This window comes from Chenopodium album, chromosome 18 (assembly GCF_948465745.1).
Source record: "Chenopodium album chromosome 18, dcCheAlbu1.1, whole genome shotgun sequence".
Classification (NCBI taxonomy): domain Eukaryota; kingdom Viridiplantae; phylum Streptophyta; class Magnoliopsida; order Caryophyllales; family Amaranthaceae; genus Chenopodium; species Chenopodium album.
In genome coordinates, this window is record NC_137851.1 from 50014383 (window position 1) to 50037054 (window position 22672).

General features: G+C 34.5%; 2 protein-coding genes across 2 annotated transcripts; both read left to right on the top strand.

The window, feature by feature from the left end:
* The first annotated feature begins 1159 nt into the window (after nt 1-1159).
* Nucleotides 1160-2631, top strand: LOC145592318 (uncharacterized). The gene is made up of 2 exons (XM_081648760.1): nt 1160-1553; nt 1658-2631. Exons 1-2 carry the CDS (start codon nt 1160-1162, stop codon nt 2629-2631), a joined length of 1368 nt encoding a protein of 455 aa, XP_081504886.1.
* Nucleotides 2632-10382: 7751 nt separating this feature from the next.
* LOC145591028 (protein S-acyltransferase 21-like) lies at nt 10383-18359 on the top strand. Its single transcript, XM_081647416.1, has 10 exons — nt 10383-10880; nt 12783-12899; nt 13057-13171; nt 13663-13865; nt 14117-14185; nt 14383-14454; nt 14566-14694; nt 15495-15575; nt 15740-15943; nt 17178-18359. Exons 1-10 carry the CDS (start codon nt 10836-10838, stop codon nt 18111-18113), a joined length of 1971 nt encoding a protein of 656 aa, XP_081503542.1. The 5' UTR covers nt 10383-10835; the 3' UTR covers nt 18114-18359.
* Nucleotides 18360-22672: the final 4313 nt, after the last annotated feature.

The following is a 22672-nucleotide window of genomic DNA, read 5'->3' on the forward strand; positions in this document are numbered from 1 at the left end:
AGAGTTCTAAATTGGTTAGGGTTCGTTTATAGTTCTAAATTTCTGGGTTCGTTTTTGAGTTTTTTGAAGTTTTTGAATTTTTTTTTTTAATCTAAATTAGATCTTTCCTTATTAGATTGTTCGATTTTTTTTTATCTAATTTTTTAGGTCGTTCGTGTTTTTAGATCTTTCGTTTTTTGATTTTTTTTTTTTTTTTTTGGTTTGTTCATATTTGCTTCAGATTGCGGTGGTGATAGCAGGGTGGTGGTGGCAGAATAGCTCGGCGGTGGTGGGCTGGTGGCTTCAGTAGAATTGTTTTTTTAATTAAAATGTAATTTTTTTTTTGGAAACAATATTAAAATGTAATATTACATCAAATTATCAATGGAAATATATATTTTTATATATATGTTTAGTTATTGTGTATTAATTTCTGAGGAAAAAAAAATATTTTTTAAAGGCATAATGGGAAGCGGTTTAGCGTCAAAACCGCTTCCCTTTCACTACAAATGGGAAGCGGTTCAAACCGCTTCCCATTTAACAGGCTAATGGGAAGCCCCCCAAACGCATGCGGTTCAAAACCGCTTCCCTTTAGGGGGTTTGAACCGCTTCCCATTTGCCTTATTCTACTAGTGCCTCCCTGATTTGAACTGGTGCGACTTTCCCCCTCCAAGCCTCTACCCATTTCCATGCTCTGACCAATCATTCTTGAACCTGTTGGTGAACACTGAGCTCCTAATTCCCAATCCACCCAACTCCCCTGCGTCTGAGGAAGAGTTCATGTTTACTTTATCTGACTTTCCCCTATAAGAGGTTCTCAATTTCGACCTTAACAAACCTCATAATCAGAACCTCAACCTTAATTTTCCTCCTGCAAACTCTTCCTGGGTTGCCAAAAGGAAAAAAGCAGCTAGGAATTTCTTGAAAAATAAAAGGGCCAGTGACTTATTCAGGAGATCCTTCTGGGCGGCAATGAGAGAAATTAACGAAGTTGATTTCCCAGCCTCTGACAACCTAAGCCCTGAAGAAGGACCTGTCAAGAAGCGAAAAAGGTGCAAAAGAAATTTCATGGCTTTACCAAACTCAGGTTCGGTTTCGATGCGGATGAAGACTTAGAGAATTTTTTCTCATTAGGCTTTGAGGGCGCGGCGGCTGGCCCTAAACAGCCCCCAGAGGATAGATGAAGTGTCTAGTGTGGAATTGTAGGGACCTCTCTGCTGCCAACCCCCCTGCTATTCCCTTCATCAAATGGTTGGTGGACAGTTCGAACATTGACATTGTGTTCCTCTCTGAAACTATGACTTCTGCCGCTTCTTTGAACCCAATTTTCCAATCTTGGGGCTTCAACAATAGCAGTAGTGTGGACTCAATTGATGCTAAAGGGGGAATTTATTTATGCTGGAATAAAAATGTCATTGTAAAAATCCTTTTCCAGGACTCTAATTATTTCTTTTGCTCAATCAATGATGAATTTAAATACTTTTCTTATGCTCTTTTTGTCTATAGCTCGCCTTATTTGTGTGAAAGACAATCTGTTTGGGACACTCTTAGGGCTATAATCTGGGCTCATCCCGGTAATTTACTTGTAGCCGGTGATTTCAATCAAATTGAGAACCTGAACCAAAAATTAGGGGGTGCATCATTCATTCCTGGTGCCAGTTCACAAAGTGGAAAATAGAGTTTGGTCTTAGTGATATCCCTTCCCATGGAGTTAGATATACCTGGACTAATAACGGAGAGAATGATGATGCAATTTTTGAGACCTTGGACAGATCATATGGTAATGATAATTGGAGAAACTTGTATCCTGACGCCTTTACCCTTAACTTGCCCATTCTTATCTCAGACCATAGCCCCATCATCATTTCCACCAGTCAGGCCCCCTTAAAAAGGAAAAGACCTTACAAGCTGGAAGTGTGGTGTTTAGACTTCAAGGAGGTCTGTAATTCTATTGAGAGAGATTGGAACCAAGTGCATCAGGGCTCAACAATGTTCTCCCTCCAAAGAAAGCTTCAAACCTCTTGTAAAATTGCAAACTATGGTGCCTTAGCTACATGGGATTCCCTCTCGGATCTCAATACCTCCTTCTTCTTCAAATGTGCAGCTACTAGGAAGTCAAGAAATGAAGTCAAGGGAATAAAGGATGAACAAGGAAATTGGACTTCGGAGGACAGCAAAATACATTGTTTATTTAACGATTTTTTTGAGAACTTATTCTGTGCAGGTAATGCTGAACAGGGATGGAATGCTGAAGCTTGGGATGACTGGAAACCGTCTATCCCCTCTCTTATAGATGCTCATATCTCCTTGCTTATAAAGCCTTTCTCTAAAGCTAATATCAAGTCTGCAGCTTTCAGTATGAAAGGGCACAAATCCCCGGGACCCGATGGAATTCCCCCTCTCTTTTTCCAGAAGAATTGGGATGTTGTTGGTGAGGACGTGATCAAATCTTGTACTTCCTTTTTCAGAGAAGGCTTTATGCCGAAGGAAATGAACGAGACCTACATCGCTCTTATTCTTAAAATCAATAATCCAGAGATGGTTTCAAAGTTCAGACCAATAAGTCTTTGTAATAACTCTTACAAAATCATTTCGAAGTGCCTTGTTAAAAGACTTAGAAGCATCATTGGGGACATTGTGGGAGACAACTAGAACGCGTTTGTTCCAGACAGAGCAATAAATGATAGTTGTAGCATTGGCCACGAAATGCTTCACAAAATTAAGAAAAAAGCGAGGTCGCGAAGTTTCGAGAGCATCTTCAAGGTCGATCTTAACAAAGCTTACGGTCGAATCAAGTGGAGTTTTGTAGAGAGAGTGCTTACCCAAATGAATTTTCCTGAGAAATGGATTAAGTGGATTATGCAATGCATATCTACGGCTTCATATCGCATCCTTATCAATGGAGAGCCCTCGAGGAAGATTGTCCTAAATGCAGGGCTTAGACAGGGAGACCTTCTATCGTCGTACTTGTTTATTCTTTGTATGGAGGTACTATCCAGAAGGCTTAATTATTTGCAAAGTACTGCTGCTATCATAGGAATTAAAGTCTCTAGATCGGGCCCCTCTATCTCTCATCTCTTCTTCGCCGATGACGCCTTATTCTTTCTTAAGGCTGACATCGAAAACTTCAGTGTCATGAAAAAAGTGCTTGATCAGTTTTGTGAGTTATCAGGAGAAATGGTGAACTTGAATAAATCGTATGTTATCTTCTCAAAAAACATGCCAAATAAATTCAAGAAGATCCTCAGAACGAGCCTGGGTGTGAAAGATAGTGAGCACATGGGAACTTATTTAGGGTGCCCCATGGATATTGATGGGAGAAGCACCAATGCTTTCAATGATATTGTGAGCAAGATCGCAGGTAAGCTATCTTCCTGGAAGTTTCTTAGTCTGTCACAAGCTGGGAAGCTCGTTCTGATCAATGGTATTCTGGTGGGAATGGCTTCCCACATTCTAAGCGCTTACCTTCTCCCCAAGTCTATAACGAAAAAGATTTCTTCGCTTATTCTGAAATTCTGGTGGTCCTTATCCATGGACAAAAGGCCAATTTATTGGAGGAAATCTAGCCTCTTGGAACAACACAAACATGATGGGGGCATTGACCTTCGAAACATAAATAATCTAAACCATGCTCTTGTCTTTAAACAAGCATGGCGTATGTTTTCTAACCCCCAATTGCAGGTAAGCAAAGTTTTCAAGGCAAAGTACAGGGATAATTGGTTCGATAAAGGAAGGAAGGGGGAGTTAAAATCTTCAATGTCGTGGGGAGCCCGAAGTATTCTCAAGAGCATCTATCACTTAAAGGGTGGCCTCAAAAGAGTCGTTGCCAATGGAGCGTCAACAAGGATTGAAGAGGACTGGTGGGTTACCAAGAACATCATCAAATGCAAAGATGATGATGCAGCTAATAGTGAGAGTAAGCCAAAGTTTGTAAGTGACTTACTCAATCCTCAAGGAAGCTGGCGAACAGGCCTAGTATGGAGGTGGTTTAAACCGCCTATTGCTAGAGATATTCTTGCTCTCAACCCAGCAAAGTACGTTTCGGAGGATAGTTGGGACTGGGGGCCCTCCGAGTCTGGGAACTACACCATCAAATCTGGATACTGGTTTTCTATGAAGGGAAATAGTAGCTTGGTCTCCCCCTCGGCCTTTTGGAAAAAATGATGGTCATCGAAAATATGGCCAAAACACAAAATTTTTGTCTGGAAACTAATTAATAATGCCCTCCCCACTGCAAATAATCTTATAAAAAGGGGTATTAACGTTTGTAATGTTTGCAGACTGTGTCTCATCGAAGAGGAAACGCAAGAGCATATTTTTAGGGACTGCGATATTTTTAGAAGAGTATGGAAATGCAGCAACCTAGGCATTAATTTAGAAGTTGGCAAGGAATTTAAAACAGGGGAATGGATACGAAACTTCATCTCCTACATCCATACTCTGAACAGCAATAAAGAAGAGAGTATCATGGACTTTGTCAGTGTTCTGTGGAGCATTTGGCTTACAAGAAATAAGGCTATCCTCAACAACGAAGTCTGCAATCCTCTCAACATAATACACACTGCCCATCACTGGAAAAATAGATGGATCAAAGGTAACCTGCTAGCAGCTAGAGCGAAGCCAAGAAATGAAGACTCTAATGATGGTGGAAGCTTGGAGCAGAGAAAGGATGGTGACATCTCAAGGGTGGCAAATCAGAATAATGTACTATGATTATTGATGGTGCTTGGAAGAAGAATAAATTACCTTCGATGGATACGTGGAGAGCGGCAGTAGGATGGATTATCAAGGATAAAGGTGTAGTAATAGATAGGGGAAAAGCCCCTGTTTTTGCCTCTACCCCGACTCAAACAGAAGCCATGGCTGCTCTTATGGCTATAAAAAATTCAAGCCTTAGAGGGAGGAATGTCACGATGCTCACCGACTCAAGTGATTTGGTGAAGGCTTTTAATGACAATAGCAATGCAAAGAGGGAAAATAAGCAACTAGTGCTTGATATTAAACAGGCTGTTAGAGAGTTAGATAATTTTGTTATTGTAAAAGACAATAGACTTAATGTAATAGAAGCCCACAAGCTGGCTGTAGCAGCTAGGAAGGGTATGTCATTGGCTTTGCTTTCTTGATTGTCAAAAAAAAAAAAAAGAATAATCATACTTTCATTCCTAAAAGAAAGCATACTTTCATCGGGATTGATTCAACAAACTCATCAAAAAATTTTAACAATACAAAATATAATCCACTAATCGACAAATGTAAACATATGCAACTCCACACTCTTTTTTTTGGTCCAATAGAAGAAGTTACATGTTACCAAGCTACTTACTAGTATAATAGTATTATGTTATAGTATTATGCTAGTGATGAAAGTCATGGTAAATTGTTTTTTTTTTCCCCTTTAAAAATATAATGTTATGATGCTTTACAATCAAATGATGGAAAAATATTGTGTAGAACGGACTCACGTGAGTCCAATCATTCAAATCGAAAAAAATAAATTTTAATTATCAAAAATTAGATAATAATGGTCAGATATTAGATTATAAATATCAGATATTAGATTATAAATGTCAGATACTAGATAATAATGGTCAGATATTAGATTTCTTTTGTTTGATAATAGGTTATATTTGTCATGTATTAGATTTCTTTTGTTTGATAATAGGTTATATTGATCAGGTATTAGATTTCTTTTGTTTGATAATATGTTAGTATGGTCAGGTATTTGATTTATTTTGTTTGATAATAAATTATATTTGTCAAGTATTAGATACTTTTTGTTTGATAATAGGTGATATTAAGGCCTGTTCTCATTGACTCAAAAGAGCTGAACTAAACTGAACTGAACTGAACTTATTAGAGCTGAACTGAACTGATCTGAACTTGTAATACCCCGTATTTTTGAAACGTATTTTTAATTAATTAATTAATTAGTATTCTCTTAAAAAGTGTATTTTAGTAATTTCTTTTACTATTTGAATTTTGGAGCTAAAATGATATTTGAATTTTGGCGCCAAAAGTATTTTAAAACTCAGTAAATATTTTGGATTTTTAATAAGATTTCTTATCCATTTATTTTATTTTAAAAATTGGATTGTTTATATATATTTCGGATATTTTAGTTAAACAAAATTATATTTTCTTATTTAATTTAAAAGGGTCGAACTTCCCTAATTAATTAGCTAAGATTTTCGGATTTTCTAAGTAGAAATTCTGATTTTTCTTAGTTAAATTAACTAGTGAATAATTGGCATTTTCCTAATTAATTATTTTATACAAAATATATTATTTACACAATTATTTTTAAGCCTAAAATCTAGCAAAATAATTTCCTAAACACTACTAATATGGTCCGAAAATTTGGAGCTATGGAAGCTCAAAAATTTTCGGCCACTTTGGTTGGATTTTGGGTGATTTATTTTGTTAAATTATATTTTTAATTATCTCCTTAAAATCTCTTATTTTCCTTAATTTTATTTTTCCATCTCACAAAAATTTGATCATCTTATTTTCCTACCTTATTTCATCTTTGATTATTCCCCAAGTAATCTCTTTTGCCATATTATTTTCATGACAAACACACTTTCCTAAATTCTATTATTCTTAATCACCTTAATATCAAAAGTTTCCATATTTCCTTATTCACTTCTCCAAGTAATTCCTTAATTTTTTTTACCATAATTCTTCCCATATTCTCTTGCCATAATTCTTGCATGAGCTAGCCTATAAATACCCCTTCATACCTCTCATATTTTTCACACCAAAAACCTAATTCTCTTCTTCTCTCTTATTCTTTGCCCTAAACCTTTTCATACTTTTCTTCTCCTCTTTTTACATAAATCATCCCGTTTATTTTTGAAGCCAGTTTTCAGGCACTTCTGGTCAGTTTTTGAGGTATTGACGTTCCACAGAAGATTGTTCCTCTTGAAAAATCCTTGAGGTTAGGCTCAAGAATCACCCAATTCAGAGTTATATTGAAGGAGTTATGACCTCTGCAATTCTGCCTATTCTTTCCAGCGAAAATTCAATTCTCTTTAATCCTATTCCTTTATCTTCTTCATAGTTAGTTTTCTAAAATACAAATACCTATTTCAAAGCTATAATTTTATATTAAAGTATTATTTTAAAAGAGTTTTATTGTCCAAGCACATTAGATTTGAGTTTATGTTGTGATAACCTTATGGTTATGTTATTTGCAAGGTGTATTCGTGATTGAACTTTGAAAGTGCGAAGTATTGATTGATATTCGAAATCAAGGTTCTTGAGGTTCTTTTTGTGTGGTCTTGCTAGCAAGGATCAAGGTACGTTTAGGTGGCTAGATACCTTTGAAAGTGATTGGTTTGAATAACATGTTTTATATGATTCTATTGGTGATTGAATTAAATTAATTTGAATTATGTTTGGAGGTATTGATTTTAATATTTAATTTGTTTTAATAAAAGTATTTTGAATGATTGATTTTTAAATCATGTGTTTGAATGGTTTGAATTACTTATCGTGTTTAAATAAAGGAATTGATTTTAAAAGGTTTGTTGAATTAAATGAAAGGTTTTTCAAGGAAGAGTTGTTGATTTTGAAAAGTTATTAATATGAGATTTTATTCTCAAGTATTTATTTAAAAAATTTTGATTTTGAAAATATGTGGAATTATTAAAAAAGAGTTTGAATTATATTGGAATTCATTGGATATTAAAAGGATTTATTGAACCATTGAATTATTATTATTATTAATGCTTTATAAGCATGTTGGTAATCCCACTATGCGGATTTGGTTTATTGATAAGGCCTTGGACTTTGTATGACCGGGTCTTTCCTCAAGAATAGCCTTGTAATATAAGGAGACTAGCTTGGGGGTGTGCACACTTGGGTGAGGAATTGGATTAAAATGAATTGGTTCTTAATAAAGAAATTGGTTTTATTAACTATTATTTTAAATATTAAATCATTGGAATCGGTTTTGGAATAATGAATTTGGAATTTAATGGATTAATTATTGGAATTGATTTTTAAAGCATGTTTGCAAATAAATTGAGTTTACATTATCTTGCACTTATCGTACTTAGCATATTTTGCTAATCCGTATTTCTTATTTGTTTTGGTTCGCCCTGTTTACCGTAATGGTAAGTAGTGTTGACTACTTTCAGGTGGAGTCATGAATGAGCATATGGGAGTCCCGAGATTTGCTTCACCTAGTTTAGGAATGTTGGTCTTGTCTTTATTTTGAGTACTCATAACAATGTTACTATTTTTATAAGTATTAATAAAAGAAAGAGTATTGATGTTTCCGCTGCAAAGTATTGGTTTTTATTTAGTAAGTTTTGAGTAGCCTTGCGTAACCACGCGGCGGTAACACCCTTAAGTCTATCTCTATGGTATAATTATACGTATTATACTAGTATTTCCGTAGAGGGAGATTTGGGGGTGTTACAGAACTGAACTTATTAGAGCTGAACTGAACTAAACTATACTGAACTTATTAGAGCTAAACTGAACTGAACTGAAATGAATATTTTATAAGAGAAGGAAATTAGGAGCTGAACTGAACTGAACTGAACTTATTAGAGCTAAACTGAACTGAATTGAACTGAACTGAACTTATTAGAGCTAAACTGAACTGAACTGAACTGAATTTATTAGAGCTGAGCTGAACTGAACTGAAAATAATCGTATGAGAACAGGCCCTTAGTCAGGTATTGCACCACCATATAGTCACCACAATCATCTATCCCCTGCATCCCGCAACACCGAACCACCATTCACCATTTGACCGCCCAAATTACCACCCAAATCAGCCACAAATTGCACCCACCTATTGTAGCCCAGCCATCTCCACCTTTCCTCACGCACCTAACAGTAGCAGCATTCCACCAACTCTCAATTCATAGCCGCGTCTAGCCATCACTTCGCAGCTCACAGCCCCACAATCCGTCAACCACAAGCAAACCAAACAGCCACCTCCTCAACCCCCGCAATCAATTCGCAACCAAAATCCCAAGTCGACCCCCTGCTGATGTTATTCTTAATGACATTGATAAATAAAAAAAAAGTTGGAAAGAAGTGCAACATGTTTGATAGGCGATGGGTTTATAAGCCGGAGGAGAGTCGTTCTAGTATGAAGGTGCTGTGAGTACCTTACTTAGGTGGGGAAGGGTCACCGACGCCGGGAAAAGAGGAGGAGGGTCGTCGGTTGCCGATAGGAGACTAGGCAGTGGCAGTGGCCGAGGGATGAATGTGTGCATTATAAACCGAACTCACGTGAGTCCGTTGTACGCAAAACTCTCAAGTGAAATATCTATCTATACATAATACAACATTATAAAACACAAATCACTCTATGTAAACTCTTCCTTTATTGATCTTTATTATTTATTTTGAATTATTTTTCCAAAAATCCCCGATTTTTAGGCATCTAATGTTGTTTCTTTCATACTCTCCTTGTTTTTATGAACGTATCTATAGTTTCATACGAGTATATAATTGATGGATTATTAAATTATAAATAACTCAAGGAATAACAAAAGTAGTTATTACTCCGAATTGATTTGATATTTATGTTGCTTTGTTAATTATAACTTCTAAATTCTAATAAGTACGGAGTAATAAATAATTTTTTGTAGGTGAAAATGTGAACTTGTTGTAAAATATGTCGCATAATATGTTAAGAATTTGCTGTTTTTTTAAATCAGTAAACAAATAGATTTAGGCCCTGTTCTCATGTGATTATTTTCAGTTCACTTCACTTCAACTCTAATAAGTTCAGTTCAGTTCAGTTCAGTTCAACTCCTAATTTCCTTCTCTTATAAAATTTTCATTTCAGTTCAGTTCAGTTCAGCTCTAATAAGTTCAGTTCAGTTCAGTTCAGTCCAGCTCTAATAAGTTCAGTTCAGTTCAGTCAATGAGAACATGCCCTTAGGGGTGTGAATGTACGTCCCATATTCATGAGCATTTGCTTATTAAACCTTTTAAATGGTAAGCCTCTATAATAATCCTCAATAAAGACCCTACCTTTAGATTAATGATATTAATTTCAAATTTCAAACAATAATAATTTGAGTACAGTTTAGACAAAAATACCAATTGTAATAAACAAACTATAATAAATTTTTTTTTTTTAAAAAAAACAAAACAAACTATAATAATGAATACAAGTATACAAGGTACAACATATTATTAATTTAATTATTTCTCAATCAAGCACCTATCATTGAAAATTATAAATTCATGTCATAAATAATTTCCTATCCAAAATATTAATTTTGATTTCATTCCTAAACGGGAAGATACAAATTTGTTACAACAATAACCTAAAATTTCTAAACGAACGAATAAAATAATTTAAAAATTTGCGTGCCGTCTTCCACGGTCGTCTCTAGTCCCAACACCCTTCACTAAACTATTGCAATTTCAGTATTTTACTTATTTTCTCTCTCCTCTTTTTCTCTATCATATTCACTCACATTGCTGTTGTTGCTATATTCAATGGCAATTAGTGTAAGATTAACACTAAATTAAATTAAATTATTGAGAGCAATTATTTTTTTGGAAAATATGGGGGAATTTCTTCTTTTAGGAAGAACAGTTTTAAAAAACCAGTGAACAAATCCTCACATTTTGCTTTATTTTTTCTGAGTTATGAAATTAAAGCTTCATAAACCCTAATAATTCAAGATCATAGTATATAAATTAGTGGGTGTTCTCCAAATGTGGTTATAGCAAATGGGTCAGAGTCAGAATTCTGAGATAAACTGCAAATGTTTCAGATTTTGTTATTCAAAACTGAGGGAAAGAGAGTAATATTCAATTTAATTTAGTGGGATTTTGAAGGGTGTTCATTGTTGCTGTTTGTGGAAGCTTTAACAATGGCTAGACGTCATGGGTGGGAACTCCCTGCTCATTCTTTGCAGGTACATTTCTATTTTACAGTTACTTCGTTTTGGTTTTGTTTATGGTAGTGGAGATTTCAGCAAAAGTGCCTAAAAATGTGATTTGATAATAATAGCATTTACATCAAATCCTTTATTGATAAATTCGTGAACCCGGCTCGAATTCGGATTAGTCGGAGACTAGTAGGCTCTAGATTGTCAAAGAAATTATAATGGTATTATTATTAGCAAAAAATAAATTTAGTAATTTTTGTTTTTATTGCTTTAGGATGAGAGAATTATTTTTTGTAAAAAGGTGGATCTTTACGTTTCTCCGTTGCTTTTCTTAGAATTGTGAATTATGAATTGTGCAAGTTTTTGGTCTGATTTAAGGTAATGGAGATCTGTATTTTAGGTACTTGTTGGTTTGTTCGTTTGTTATTTTGGATTTATTTAAGTATATATACTTCATGATGGGTTTTCTTTTTTGTCTTCTTTAGCAATTGAATGATTACCCATTTGAGTTTCTGAGTGTTGTTTTAATTTTTGATGGAACTTTTGGTTTTCTTCATTTTGTCCACTATTAGGGATGGTAGACTGGTAGTTTAGTTAGGGATTCTTAATTACAGACTAATTGCTTATTTCCCCCTTAATTTTCTAATGCAGTTAAAATAAAATAAAATTATAGTGATTCTAGTGGAATCAATTGATGTGACCAAACTAAAGAGAAATTGAATTTAGGTAACACATCAGTGTCATAAAAGTGAGTAGTTATCTTTTGTGCCTTTTCTGGTAGTGTAAATCAAGTGAGTTGGTGGGAGGAATTACAAGTTGTTGACTGTTGGAAGCAACTTTTCTTGTATGACTTAGTCTAGGATTTTGCATGAGTTTCCACAAGCTACATAATATTCTTGGTTGTCACTTTTGTGATTATTTTTACTGTTCTTTAGTATTGCCACTTCATGATCCAAATAAATTTGTGTTTGAACTCTTCCCCAGTTCCCCTAATTGAAATCCAACATTAGCTGTTAAATTGCTGAAGCTCTTTTATTATTTTGCTGGAGGTACATTGACGTGTGTCTCAATTACATGGAAGTCTGAGAGCATCACCTTGTATAATATGACTAATGGTTTTGTTCTGTTTCAATATTTTCGTGAGCTGTGAGCATTTTAATCTATGTTACTTGGACTCGGGTACCCATGTCAAACACGGGTACGTGTCCAAGCGTCCGACTCGGCTGTTTTGTGAAAAAATTCCATGATTTTGAACTAAAAGTGAAGTGTTCGGGTGTCATACCCATGTCGAGTGTCGAGCGTCCGACACGAGTACGTGAGGTGAAATGAAGAGTCCAAGTAACATAGATTTTAATAATGATGGCCGAATATCTCTGTCATTTGCTGACAGTTTTGAGACAAGAATATAGAAGGGTGGGATTAGGGATTTGGTGATGTCATGGGAGCATAAAAATTAGTAACAGTATGACAGTTCACAAATATCTTTGATGATAATTTGTTACAAATGCCTAATGTTGGGTGTGGGGAAGAAGCATTAAAATAGTTTGTTGGGCAGTGGCAGTGTGCTATTGGGAATATAAGGAAGTCCTAATATTGATGCCGTGTTCATGTATTTGATCCCTCAAATTTTTATGTTGTTTGCTTACCTGAGCCATTTAACTGAGTAATTTACCTAGGAGAAATCAATAATTGGTATTTCTTGTGCAGTTCAATGCCTGAGACATGAAGATCTGTTATGTTCCCAAAGTATTGTAGATCTTTGTTAGACGAATGATTACCTCTTTGAATTTGTAAACGTGCATAAATGAATTTGTCTTTACTGGAGATTCTGTAGTGGGTTTGAAATATATATGTAACTGTATCACAGCTTATATCTAGCTAAATTTGTAGCTCCTAACTTTTTTTTTTTTTAATCTTTGTTGTGACCAGATTGTGGCTATTACGGTGTATTTCCTGCTAACAATTGCATATTATGCGTTCTTTGCACCCTTTGTTGCCAAGGATGTATTTTATGAGTATCTGGCTATTGGTGGTTATACTTTTCTGGTAAGATTTGACCCTTCCATGTAGTCATAGCACAAGATAGAGATCCATGGAACACATAAATCTCTAATTTATTCTAATACCCATTTGGATTTCATATTATTGATTATCTTACTATCAATCCCCAATGATCATTCATAATGTATATTAATACGTGCAGGCCTTGGGTGTGCTGATACTTTATGCTAGAAGCACAGCTATTGATCCAGCTGATCCTGGTATTCTGATTGAACCAGACAGAACAGCTAGGTCACAATGTGAAGCCAGTTTGCCAGGTCAGTTCAAGTTGCATTAGTTGTGTCCTCATCAGGAATATTTAATACGTCGTACACTTCGGTATGTGGAGTGAGTAAGAAATTGCAATAACCTAATTATGTAATATCAGCACAAAAGGCCAAAAGTGTTCCGGCATACTAGTATTTGTGTTCCAATATGCATTTTACCAATACGCAATTCCTGGGAGATGGGGGCATTAAAATCCCACAATGTTTTGAGGGTCTTCAAACTTATGAGGCAATGATCAGGATTGGAGTGTTAGGTAACACTGGTGTTCATAAACATCTTGCAATGTTTTGAGGGTCTCCAAACTTATGAGGCAATGATCCGTGTTATGTGATGCCTGCTGTCCTCGTGTCTAGTTTTATATTTGTTGGTGAAAATTGGGGGAGCTGCTTTTTTTGTTGAGTATATGCAATTTTATTGTAGCAACCTATTGAATTTAGGGACATTTAGCTTCAAATCTAGCTCACAAGGCTTTTATGAGCAGGTAACGCATCTTCAATAGAAGAGCCATGCAAAGCTGAGTTTGGGGTTGGTGAAAGGTCAAGTGCACAGCTAAATTTTTGTTCAAAAGTTGGAGGAATCTTTTGTTTTTGCCTTGTGCGAGAAGATTGTCGAGTTGATGAGGAGGCTGCTCAGCCATCATCAGGAGAAGAAGAAGCTTTATTTTGCACATTGTGTAATGCTGAGGTAAAGGATCGTTCATCTTGACGAATTGCCTGAGTATGAGATGATATTCTTTCTTAGCAAATGATGCATATTCATGTTTACTGTTGCAAAATTTGAGTGGGACCTTTCACTATTTGTTGGTGGGGTGATCCGTTTATTAGTGACTGGAAATATATAACTAAGAGCGATAAGGCCGATAACATTATTGGTTTTACATTTCACTTGATCAGAAGAAGTCATGAAGTTAAAGTTCACTAGTTGTTGCCTTGTAGGTGCGTAAGTTCAGTAAGCACTGCAGGAGTTGTGACAAATGTGTTGATGGGTTTGACCATCATTGTCGGGTGAGTTTTAAAATATTAGTACTTCAATATTATTTCCTACTTGTGGACTGAATGCATTATTCCATAGCCCTAACTATTAACATTCTGTTCAGGAGACGTAATTGACTATTCACTACCTCTTTTGGTGAAGGCAAACGAATTTCTTCATTGTTAACTCCTATTACAGCTTATAATTTTTTTCTACTTCTTTTGTGCAGTGGCTGAATAATTGTGTTGGCAGGAAGAATTATTTTACATTTGTGACACTTATGGCAATGAGCCTTCTTTGGGTGAGTCCTGAAAAATGTTAACTATTTCCATTAATTTTCTAGTTACTTGCATCGATCTTTCTTAATCTCAACTTGCTAAATATGGGATACATGTTGCATTTTTAATGACAGCTTGTTGCGGAATGTGGTGTTGGCATTTGGGTCCTTGTTCGCTGCTTCGTTTTTAAAGAGGCCACTGAACATCAAATAATTGAGAGGCTTGGAGATGGATTTTCACGCCCTGTTTTTGCTTCTATAGTGGTACTGTTTATGGCTTTTGTCACTTAATTTTTCTGCTTATGCTTTATGCTAATTTTGTTTTTTCCAGCATTATGTGGTTCTTGAGGTCAAATCTGAGGCAGTATTACTTCTCTTTTGGTGTCTATATGGTAGTTAAAATGGAGATGCTTCAATTGCCAAAAAAAATGTTGGGACAATTTAGCTTTATTTGCTACAAGGAAGATGTATCTGAGTCCTTTATCAAAAAAAAAAAAAAAAAAAAAAAAAAAAAAAAAAAGGATGTATCTGAGTTATCTGTACTGGTTGGTGGTGGTGCTTTTTTCAGTCATAGTTTCTCTGGCTGTATACACTTTTCCTTTTTACAAAAATAAATACTATCTCCGTTTCATATTTTTTGCAACTTTGGGATATTATCTGTGAGATATAAAATATTCCAAAGTTACAAAAAATATGAAACGGAGGTAGTAAATAAAGAAGCTTGAAGAAAGATGAATAGAGACTATGTAAGAGAAAGTTTAGGGATTAAGACTTAGGAGAGATAAAGTAGGAGAAAGTTTGGGGATGCTGATAAAATATGTAAGATGAAATTTAATTGAAAATGCAAGTGTGTGTGTACTTCGAGGTGGGCAATTAAGGGAGTACAAATTTTGTTTTTACTAAATCAGCATATATTTCTCCTTGTAAAAAAATGTGATGGACCATTTTTGTTCCTGTTGCTGTTTGGCTTTAATCTTCTTGTGTAGATTTATCTGTATCATGGCCATAGCTCTCCCTGTGTCCGTTTTCTTTTGGAATTTGATTCTGATATTGTTTTTCTTCAGGCCCTTGGCACACTAGTCTCCTTTCTGGCTATCATACCCTTGGGAGAACTGTTCTTCTTCCATATAATTCTTATCAGAAAGGTCTGAATTTCAATTATCTCAACCCCAAATTATTTATTCTGGTGCCCCGCTCCCTTGTTCAATCAATACTTTTTCTAAACATGTGTATTTCAATGAATTATTGTGCTGCAAATTCTTTTGCATCCCATTTCTTTCCTTTATATATCATACAATCATTGCTACAGGGCATTACGACTTATGAGTATGTTGTTGCTATGCGGACTCAAAGTGAACCACCCGGACCATCAGTTGGTGGTGATCAGTTAAGTCTACCATCTTCACCAACAAGCTCTGCAGTTACTGCCATAAGTGGACGAAGCTCGGTTGGGATGGGTTTGCAATACAAAGGAACTTGGTGTACTCCACCAAGAATCTTCATGGACCAACAGGTACTTTAATAGTCTTATGTTAAGAGTATTTGTTTAGGCTCCATTTGTTTCAACGGAAAACAACTTTTTGGGAAAATAGTTTTTCATGGAAAATAATTATCAAGAGAAAACACAATTGTAAAAATAGTTTTCCATTGTTTGTTTCCTTAAAAGAAAAATTATAGAAGGGAAAAATAGGAGTGGAAGATAGAAGATGGTTTATAGGAGAGTTGATGGATGTAAGAAGTAGAAAGGAATGTGGCATACGTTCTTTACGAAAGGAAAACATTTTCAATTCCACGGAGAACTATTTTCCACCTTTGGGAAAATTGTTTTCCATCCTTTACTAACCAAGCAATGAAAAATGGGAAAACATCTTCCAAGAAAATGTTTTCCGTCAAAACAAATAGAGCCTAAATCAGTAATCCACCCCAATTTTGCTAATGTATAACAAAAGACAAAATCACAAAATTACCTCTTCTTGAAACCCTTTTGACATTAGGACCCTTTTAGCACATTGTAAATCAAATGTATCTGCTTACAATGCTATAGGACAGGGTGATAAGTGCAGGTTTGCTGTTAGGATAAGATCTTTCTATAATAGTAATAAATGTCATACCTTGCAAAGGTAATCAATGGGGCTGGTGGATCTATCTGTGGAAAAAAATCTTGCGTATGGCCCCTTAAACTTAATGAACTAATTTGGAGTAATAATCTATAAGCTGTTGGCTTAGGGCCACAAGTATTTTGCCTCCAAGGAAATTTATCTTCATTCCGCCCATACATCTTTTGTTTATAGAATTTTTTATTCTTATGCTAACACTAAGTAGCAACTGGAAGCCCTAACTCGTATCTACGTATCTTCTGGATATGACTATTAAATATTACAAAATAATTGATTAGATTTTGATTCAATTTGCTAGTTGTATCAGATTATTAGACATCACTATGTGTTCTCCCTGCTCACTTGGGAGCCAAATATGTTCCATAGAAGTTGTACAATTTGTGGCCAAGTTTAAGTTTTCTACTGCTTAGTGTCCATACTAATAATAATTTCTAGTGTCAATAATCTGAAATTTGATATTGGTACTTGAGGCAAATCGAAAGTAAAGTCTATCGAAGGTGAAATGTTATCAACAGGGGTTTTAACTTTTAAGATTAAGGGGTAGGTGTATGCGCTCTTGTATCTGTCAAACATGTTCTTTAGCTGAATGAAAATTGATCTCTCTTTCTCTTTCTTGCTTTTCTTGAGCAGGATGAAATTGAACATCTAGAGCCTGGAACTGTGCCATCTACTGTGGACCCAGATGCTATACAACCCGCTGATAAGGGGAAAAGGGTACCCCAGCGCCCTGTCAAGATTAGTGCTTGGAAGCTTGCAAAACTAGACTCTAAAGAGGCAATCAAAGCTGGTGCCAAAGCTCGAGCATCATCATCTGTACTACGCCCAGTCAGTTCTCGACCGCACCATTATGACAGTGACCAGTTATCCAGCAGCAATGTGAGTGGGCTAAGCAGTCCTATGAGCATTAAGTCATCAGGGTTTCTTAACCGAAACTTGAGAGTAGGAATACCAAGGCTTTCTTCTGCCAAGAATTCTTATCCACCAAGCAGGGCAAGCAGGGAGGATATCGAGGCCTCTGCCCGGAGTGTAAGTAACATAAGTAGCCCTCCTCACGCATCACAAGTAGCTACCCCTTCTCCGTTGCCCTCAAATACAGATCACTTTAATCCCATGTACCAATCATCAGCAAATCAGTCCCCTTTATCGTCAAGAGCAGTTGAGCTGAGTGATAACGCAGCTTCTTCTTCTAGTTTGGTACGACCACCTGTGAAGAAAAAGGAGCCAAACGTCAGAGAAAGCACAAAAAATACAGTTTTCTGGGATCCAGAAGCTGGAAGATTTGTGTCAGCTGCTTCTAGAGGCGCAGGTGTTTCTTCCTCGTCAGCAGCTCCAAGGGCTGAGCTTTCATATACTGGTCAATCCATTTTCTTTGGTGGTCCTCTGGTGAGCGAGAATTTGACGAGAGGAGCCAGAAGTACTGGGGGGTCAGGAGCTGCTGGAGGAGTGGGCGAGAGAGAAAGAGGAGGTGGGAATTTTCAGCAGGGCCGATCACAGAGGGGTGCACAGCTTCCTGTGTTCGTTCCTAGTGATTCCCAGTCAGGCCAGCTACCTTCTAGGTTGCCTTGAACAAACTATTTTCTTCATTATACAGCTGATTTAGATCCTAGAATTCAGTGATTTTTTTTCCTTAGCCTTTTTTCCATTTGGTCTTTTTTAATTTTATTGTGCAGCTACTAATAGTTAGGCAAATTTTGCATCATATTCTGGCAGTCAATGCAAAAGAAATTTGATCAATCTATCATCCCTCTGTAATCAATTTCCAAATTCCACTTGAGGTCTGAGTGCTGACTGAATTAATACTGTGCGTCCATTCTAACACTCCTCAATATGAAGGACATTTATCTTAAACTCATTTGGATCATTTTTAATGCTCACTTGATCAATTAAATTTAAAGAAAAGAAAGCAAAATTAAAACCTTAGAATAAAAAACATCCGTCGGGTACACCTAGCTTAGAGCACTCTCACCCATGGTAAAAAATATGCCCATGAGGAGAATATTAAGGTAAAAACCCAAAAATATGTATCCTACTCATGGGCAAAAAAATAAATGCCCATGAGGAAAATCAGAAATGTCCAAGGCCATGGCATTTTTGTAATGCTACAGTAACTTGTGTATCCACTAATTAAATCTAAACATAGCTATTTTGACCAATTTAACATATTTAAAAACAAAAATAAATATTATCAATGTTCATAATTTATTTTTATCTATAAGTAGACACCCATTTTGTTATATTTTTGTGCACTTCGAAAAATCACAATTTACTACTTAATTCGTTATTATTAAAAAATTTACTTTTGTTGTGGGTTTATTTTAGCCCATGAGTGTGTGAGGACTTGTATAAAAAAAACGCCCATGAAAAAAAGTGGAAAAGAGGAGTAAGAAAGTGGGTAGAGAGAGAATGACATTTTATTTTTTTGACCATGAGTGAGAGTGGTCTTAGCTAGAAGTTCCGTTCAAAAAAAAAAAAAACTTAGCTAGAAGTTTATAAAAAAGTCCTTGTTATGAAATATTGTGTGAATGCCCGTTATACTCCTTGTATCATTCCAGAATATTCTAGATAGATTTAGGGTTTATATTCTTATCTAAGAAAACCCTAATTATATTGTATATATATATACCCCATTATATGGAATAGAGATATACTGATCTATTCTCTATCAATCTCTCTTATATTTCTCCCTATTTTATAACACGTTATCAACACCATACCTCTGATTTAAGCGAGTTTGAATAAACCTAGCCACAAAAAGGTACGCATATACTATTTTGAATCAATAATGTATAAACCTGTTTTATCAATTTGGTTTAATATCATATTCATAGGGTAATAGATTTGACCATTCTTTATTTTAAGATTTAATTTGATATCGGTTTCATTAATATGATGGTTTTACTCTCTTATTGTGATACTGTAATTCATCAATTAATTTTTACATCATATAATTAAGTTGTAAGGGTGCCGGAATATGCAAACCTTTTGTTTGTTCTATTTAGTTCTATTACTTTGAGTTTTTTGACGTAAAATTAATCTTTGGTATTGTTTGAATTCACATTCAACTTAGAATTACAGGATACTTTAATTTAATATAATGGGTTTTATGGTAAATTAGTATTGTGTTGCTTAAATTGTATTATTTGGTATGCGTTTGCTTCTCGGCATCAATTCACATATATATGAAGTTTGTATATGATTAACATGTTTAATCTAATCAACTCTAAATATACGAAAAGATAAGCAGTAGAAGCTATTTTTTTATTTAATGTGCATAGCAATATTTATACAAGCTAATGGCAAAACAAGATCCCTAACCCTACGGCAAGTAGGATAGGAAATATGCCTAACTTAATATAGATATCATATATATCATAAAATCAAATATATACTCCCATAATTTATCCTAATATCAACTGTTTATTGGATATGATGATGAGCATATACTAGGATTCTAGTAGGCGTAGCTATTGTGTTGTGAAGACTTGTACATTGTTGTAATTATCAATTGGTAATGAGTAGCTTGGAATTTTATAATAGAATAATAGTGTCATTAGACATATGAATAATAATCCATGATTGGTTGTTTCAACAATTTATCTCTACTGTACTCTTAATAGCAATTACTTTATAATTGCATTACTCTTTTTGAACAAGGAATTGAGGTAATATATATTCCGTTACCTAATTATTGATTTTTTTAAATCACCATTAGGCTTATTTATATTAGATTATAAGCTATCAAGCCCCTTGATCTATTTTAGTGTTTAACATACATTAGTAGTATGTGACCTATGTGTTTAGCTTCAATATTATTTTGTTGAGCGGAAAATTGATTCTGGCTTTATTGGTTATTAGTTTTCCTAGTGTTTTGTGGCTTAAAGTGATTATATGTAATTCGAATGCAATGTTACATATTAAAGTTTATATCTATATGATTGTTTTATAATATATACATATATGGGGAAGTCGGATCTTTATTGATGATTTCTACCGTATGTTTTATTAATTTAAATTTATAGCTATATCACACATATTTTAGCAACAAAACACGATTATTACTACTATGTATATCATCAGGTTTATTAGTTAGTTTCATAGTAGTGTTTCACGATTATTACTTAGCACAAAAGGCATTATCTGGTTTCACTTTAGTTGTATGACTAGATGTTTTAATCTTAGTCTTGTAGGGTATCATACTCCTTTTGGTTTTATGGATTGGTCAATAAAATATTTGTTATTTTAAAGAAATGTGATTCGTATATTTGAATTGTTACACTATAAGCCTTTGATTTATTGATAATGATTCATATATTATCTATTTGGACTTGTTTTTGGATTGTTTGGGGACTTTCCCACAGAATCATGTTTATAGTGTTAACACTCCTATTCTATAAAGTTAATATAATGCTAGCCTTTGGTTTGTTTTCCAATATGAAATTACTATATAAACACTTAATTTAATTGTGAATTAAGCCTTCTTTATACTCCCTATATGAGCATTTTTTTGTTTTTAACCTCCTTGAATTATCTTTTGATTGGTTTAAACATATGTAATTTGTATCTAATCATATGATAAATGAAGTAAATTGTGAACATAGTTTTGTGCCATTCAATCATTCATATTATGATTAATTTTGTCGGTACTTGTTTAGAGCAAACTATATAATTATATGTGTGATGATCGAGCAAACCATACTATCAAGTTAATCGAAAAGATTAAAGCTTTATATTTGTACATATCCCTTTAATGGTATATTTTGATCAACTCGGATTTGGGGATCGTGCTTTTACTTCATATACTTACTAAGGGAGTTAGAAGTTAAAATGCACATATGTGTAACTGGTTTTGTGAAGTCATCAAAGTAGAAAATAAGGCAACAAGTTAAAATAAGTTCATGGCTTATGTCGGGATATTATTTGACCTTTGAAGGCCTTTAAGCCTTATGAATTAGAGTAGTGTATAAGGGTATGACTTAGAAACTTGTACAGAGTAATAATTTCTAAAGCATGTTGTCAAAAATGTTGTTTCCTTTACAAAACTAGCTAGTGTGGTCCTGTAGACACAATATTGTGAGAAATATTTAAGATAGTTCTAAATAGTTGATATATTTTCTTTTGAATAAAGATTATTTATTTGAGCAAGTAATAATGTTTTATGAGTTTGAGAAACTGACTATATATAACAATATCATAAACTTTACCTGATGTTTATTGATATAAGTGGGCAAGAGGAACATGATTTATAAGCGTGCTATGTATAGGAATTTCTATATCTAAGCATAACCTTGCTTGCTATAATTAAGTATTAAAATATGTGTATATGAACAATTTACTTGATACATGACATTACCAAAAGAATAAAAGATTTAAATAGTATAAGACATTTCTAAAAAGGTTGTTGGATTTTCATACCCCGTATGCAAGGTTAAGGGGGAGATTACTTTTACTTTATATAAATCTTGCACATGCCTGATAATATGTATATAGATGGTCAATTCGGTACATGTATTAGTTTAAATGTCAAGGAGTTATAAGAAATTTATAATGGTACCATCTAGATGGATATGAATAAATGTCATTGACTATATACCAGCTATAAATGCTCCAATGAACCTAAAGAACTAACGCCTGAAGCGTGATAGGCCAATGGGTTCCAAAGATAAGAAACTTCAAATATGAAAGGAGCAATTATTGACAATAATTTGACGAGGTGATACATTTGAATAGAACTCTAGAAGAGATTATATTTATTAATTGATATGCACCATAATTATATAAAATACTCTAGAAGAGTATAAAATGTCCAACAAGTTTAACATGTATCAAGATTATAGTCAAAACTCCAGCAGAGTATGATTAATTATTGGATAAATGTTAGTTGATTGTCTTGCTAATGGTATAAAGAAACACATGTTGGTTTTCAAATATCACATCATATTCATGGTCATGCATAAAGTAAGTTTAATAAAGAGATCACTAGTGTTGGAAAACTCACCAGAGTTCAAATTTAGAGAAGTAATTGAATGTTATAATTAAATTAGGCCATCCGGGTTTAATAATTACCCGTCATGAAAACCTGAATTTGCATTTGATAATGTGCCGACACTCTCTCAATGTTAGATATA

Excerpts from the sequence above, each read along its gene's own strand:
- LOC145592318 (XM_081648760.1), top strand. The coding sequence starts at position 1,160 with ATGAAGTGTCTAGTGTGGAATTGTAGGGACCTCTCTGCTGCCAACCCC. Across the intron at positions 1,554-1,657 it reads TATAATCTGGGCTCATCCCG|AGTTTGGTCTTAGTGATATC; the intron begins GTAATTTACTTG and ends AGTGGAAAATAG.
- LOC145591028 (XM_081647416.1), top strand. The coding sequence starts at position 10,836 with ATGGCTAGACGTCATGGGTGGGAACTCCCTGCTCATTCTTTGCAG. Across the intron at positions 10,881-12,782 it reads TCCCTGCTCATTCTTTGCAG|ATTGTGGCTATTACGGTGTA; the intron begins GTACATTTCTAT and ends TGTTGTGACCAG. Across the intron at positions 13,172-13,662 it reads ATGTGAAGCCAGTTTGCCAG|GTAACGCATCTTCAATAGAA; the intron begins GTCAGTTCAAGT and ends TTTTATGAGCAG.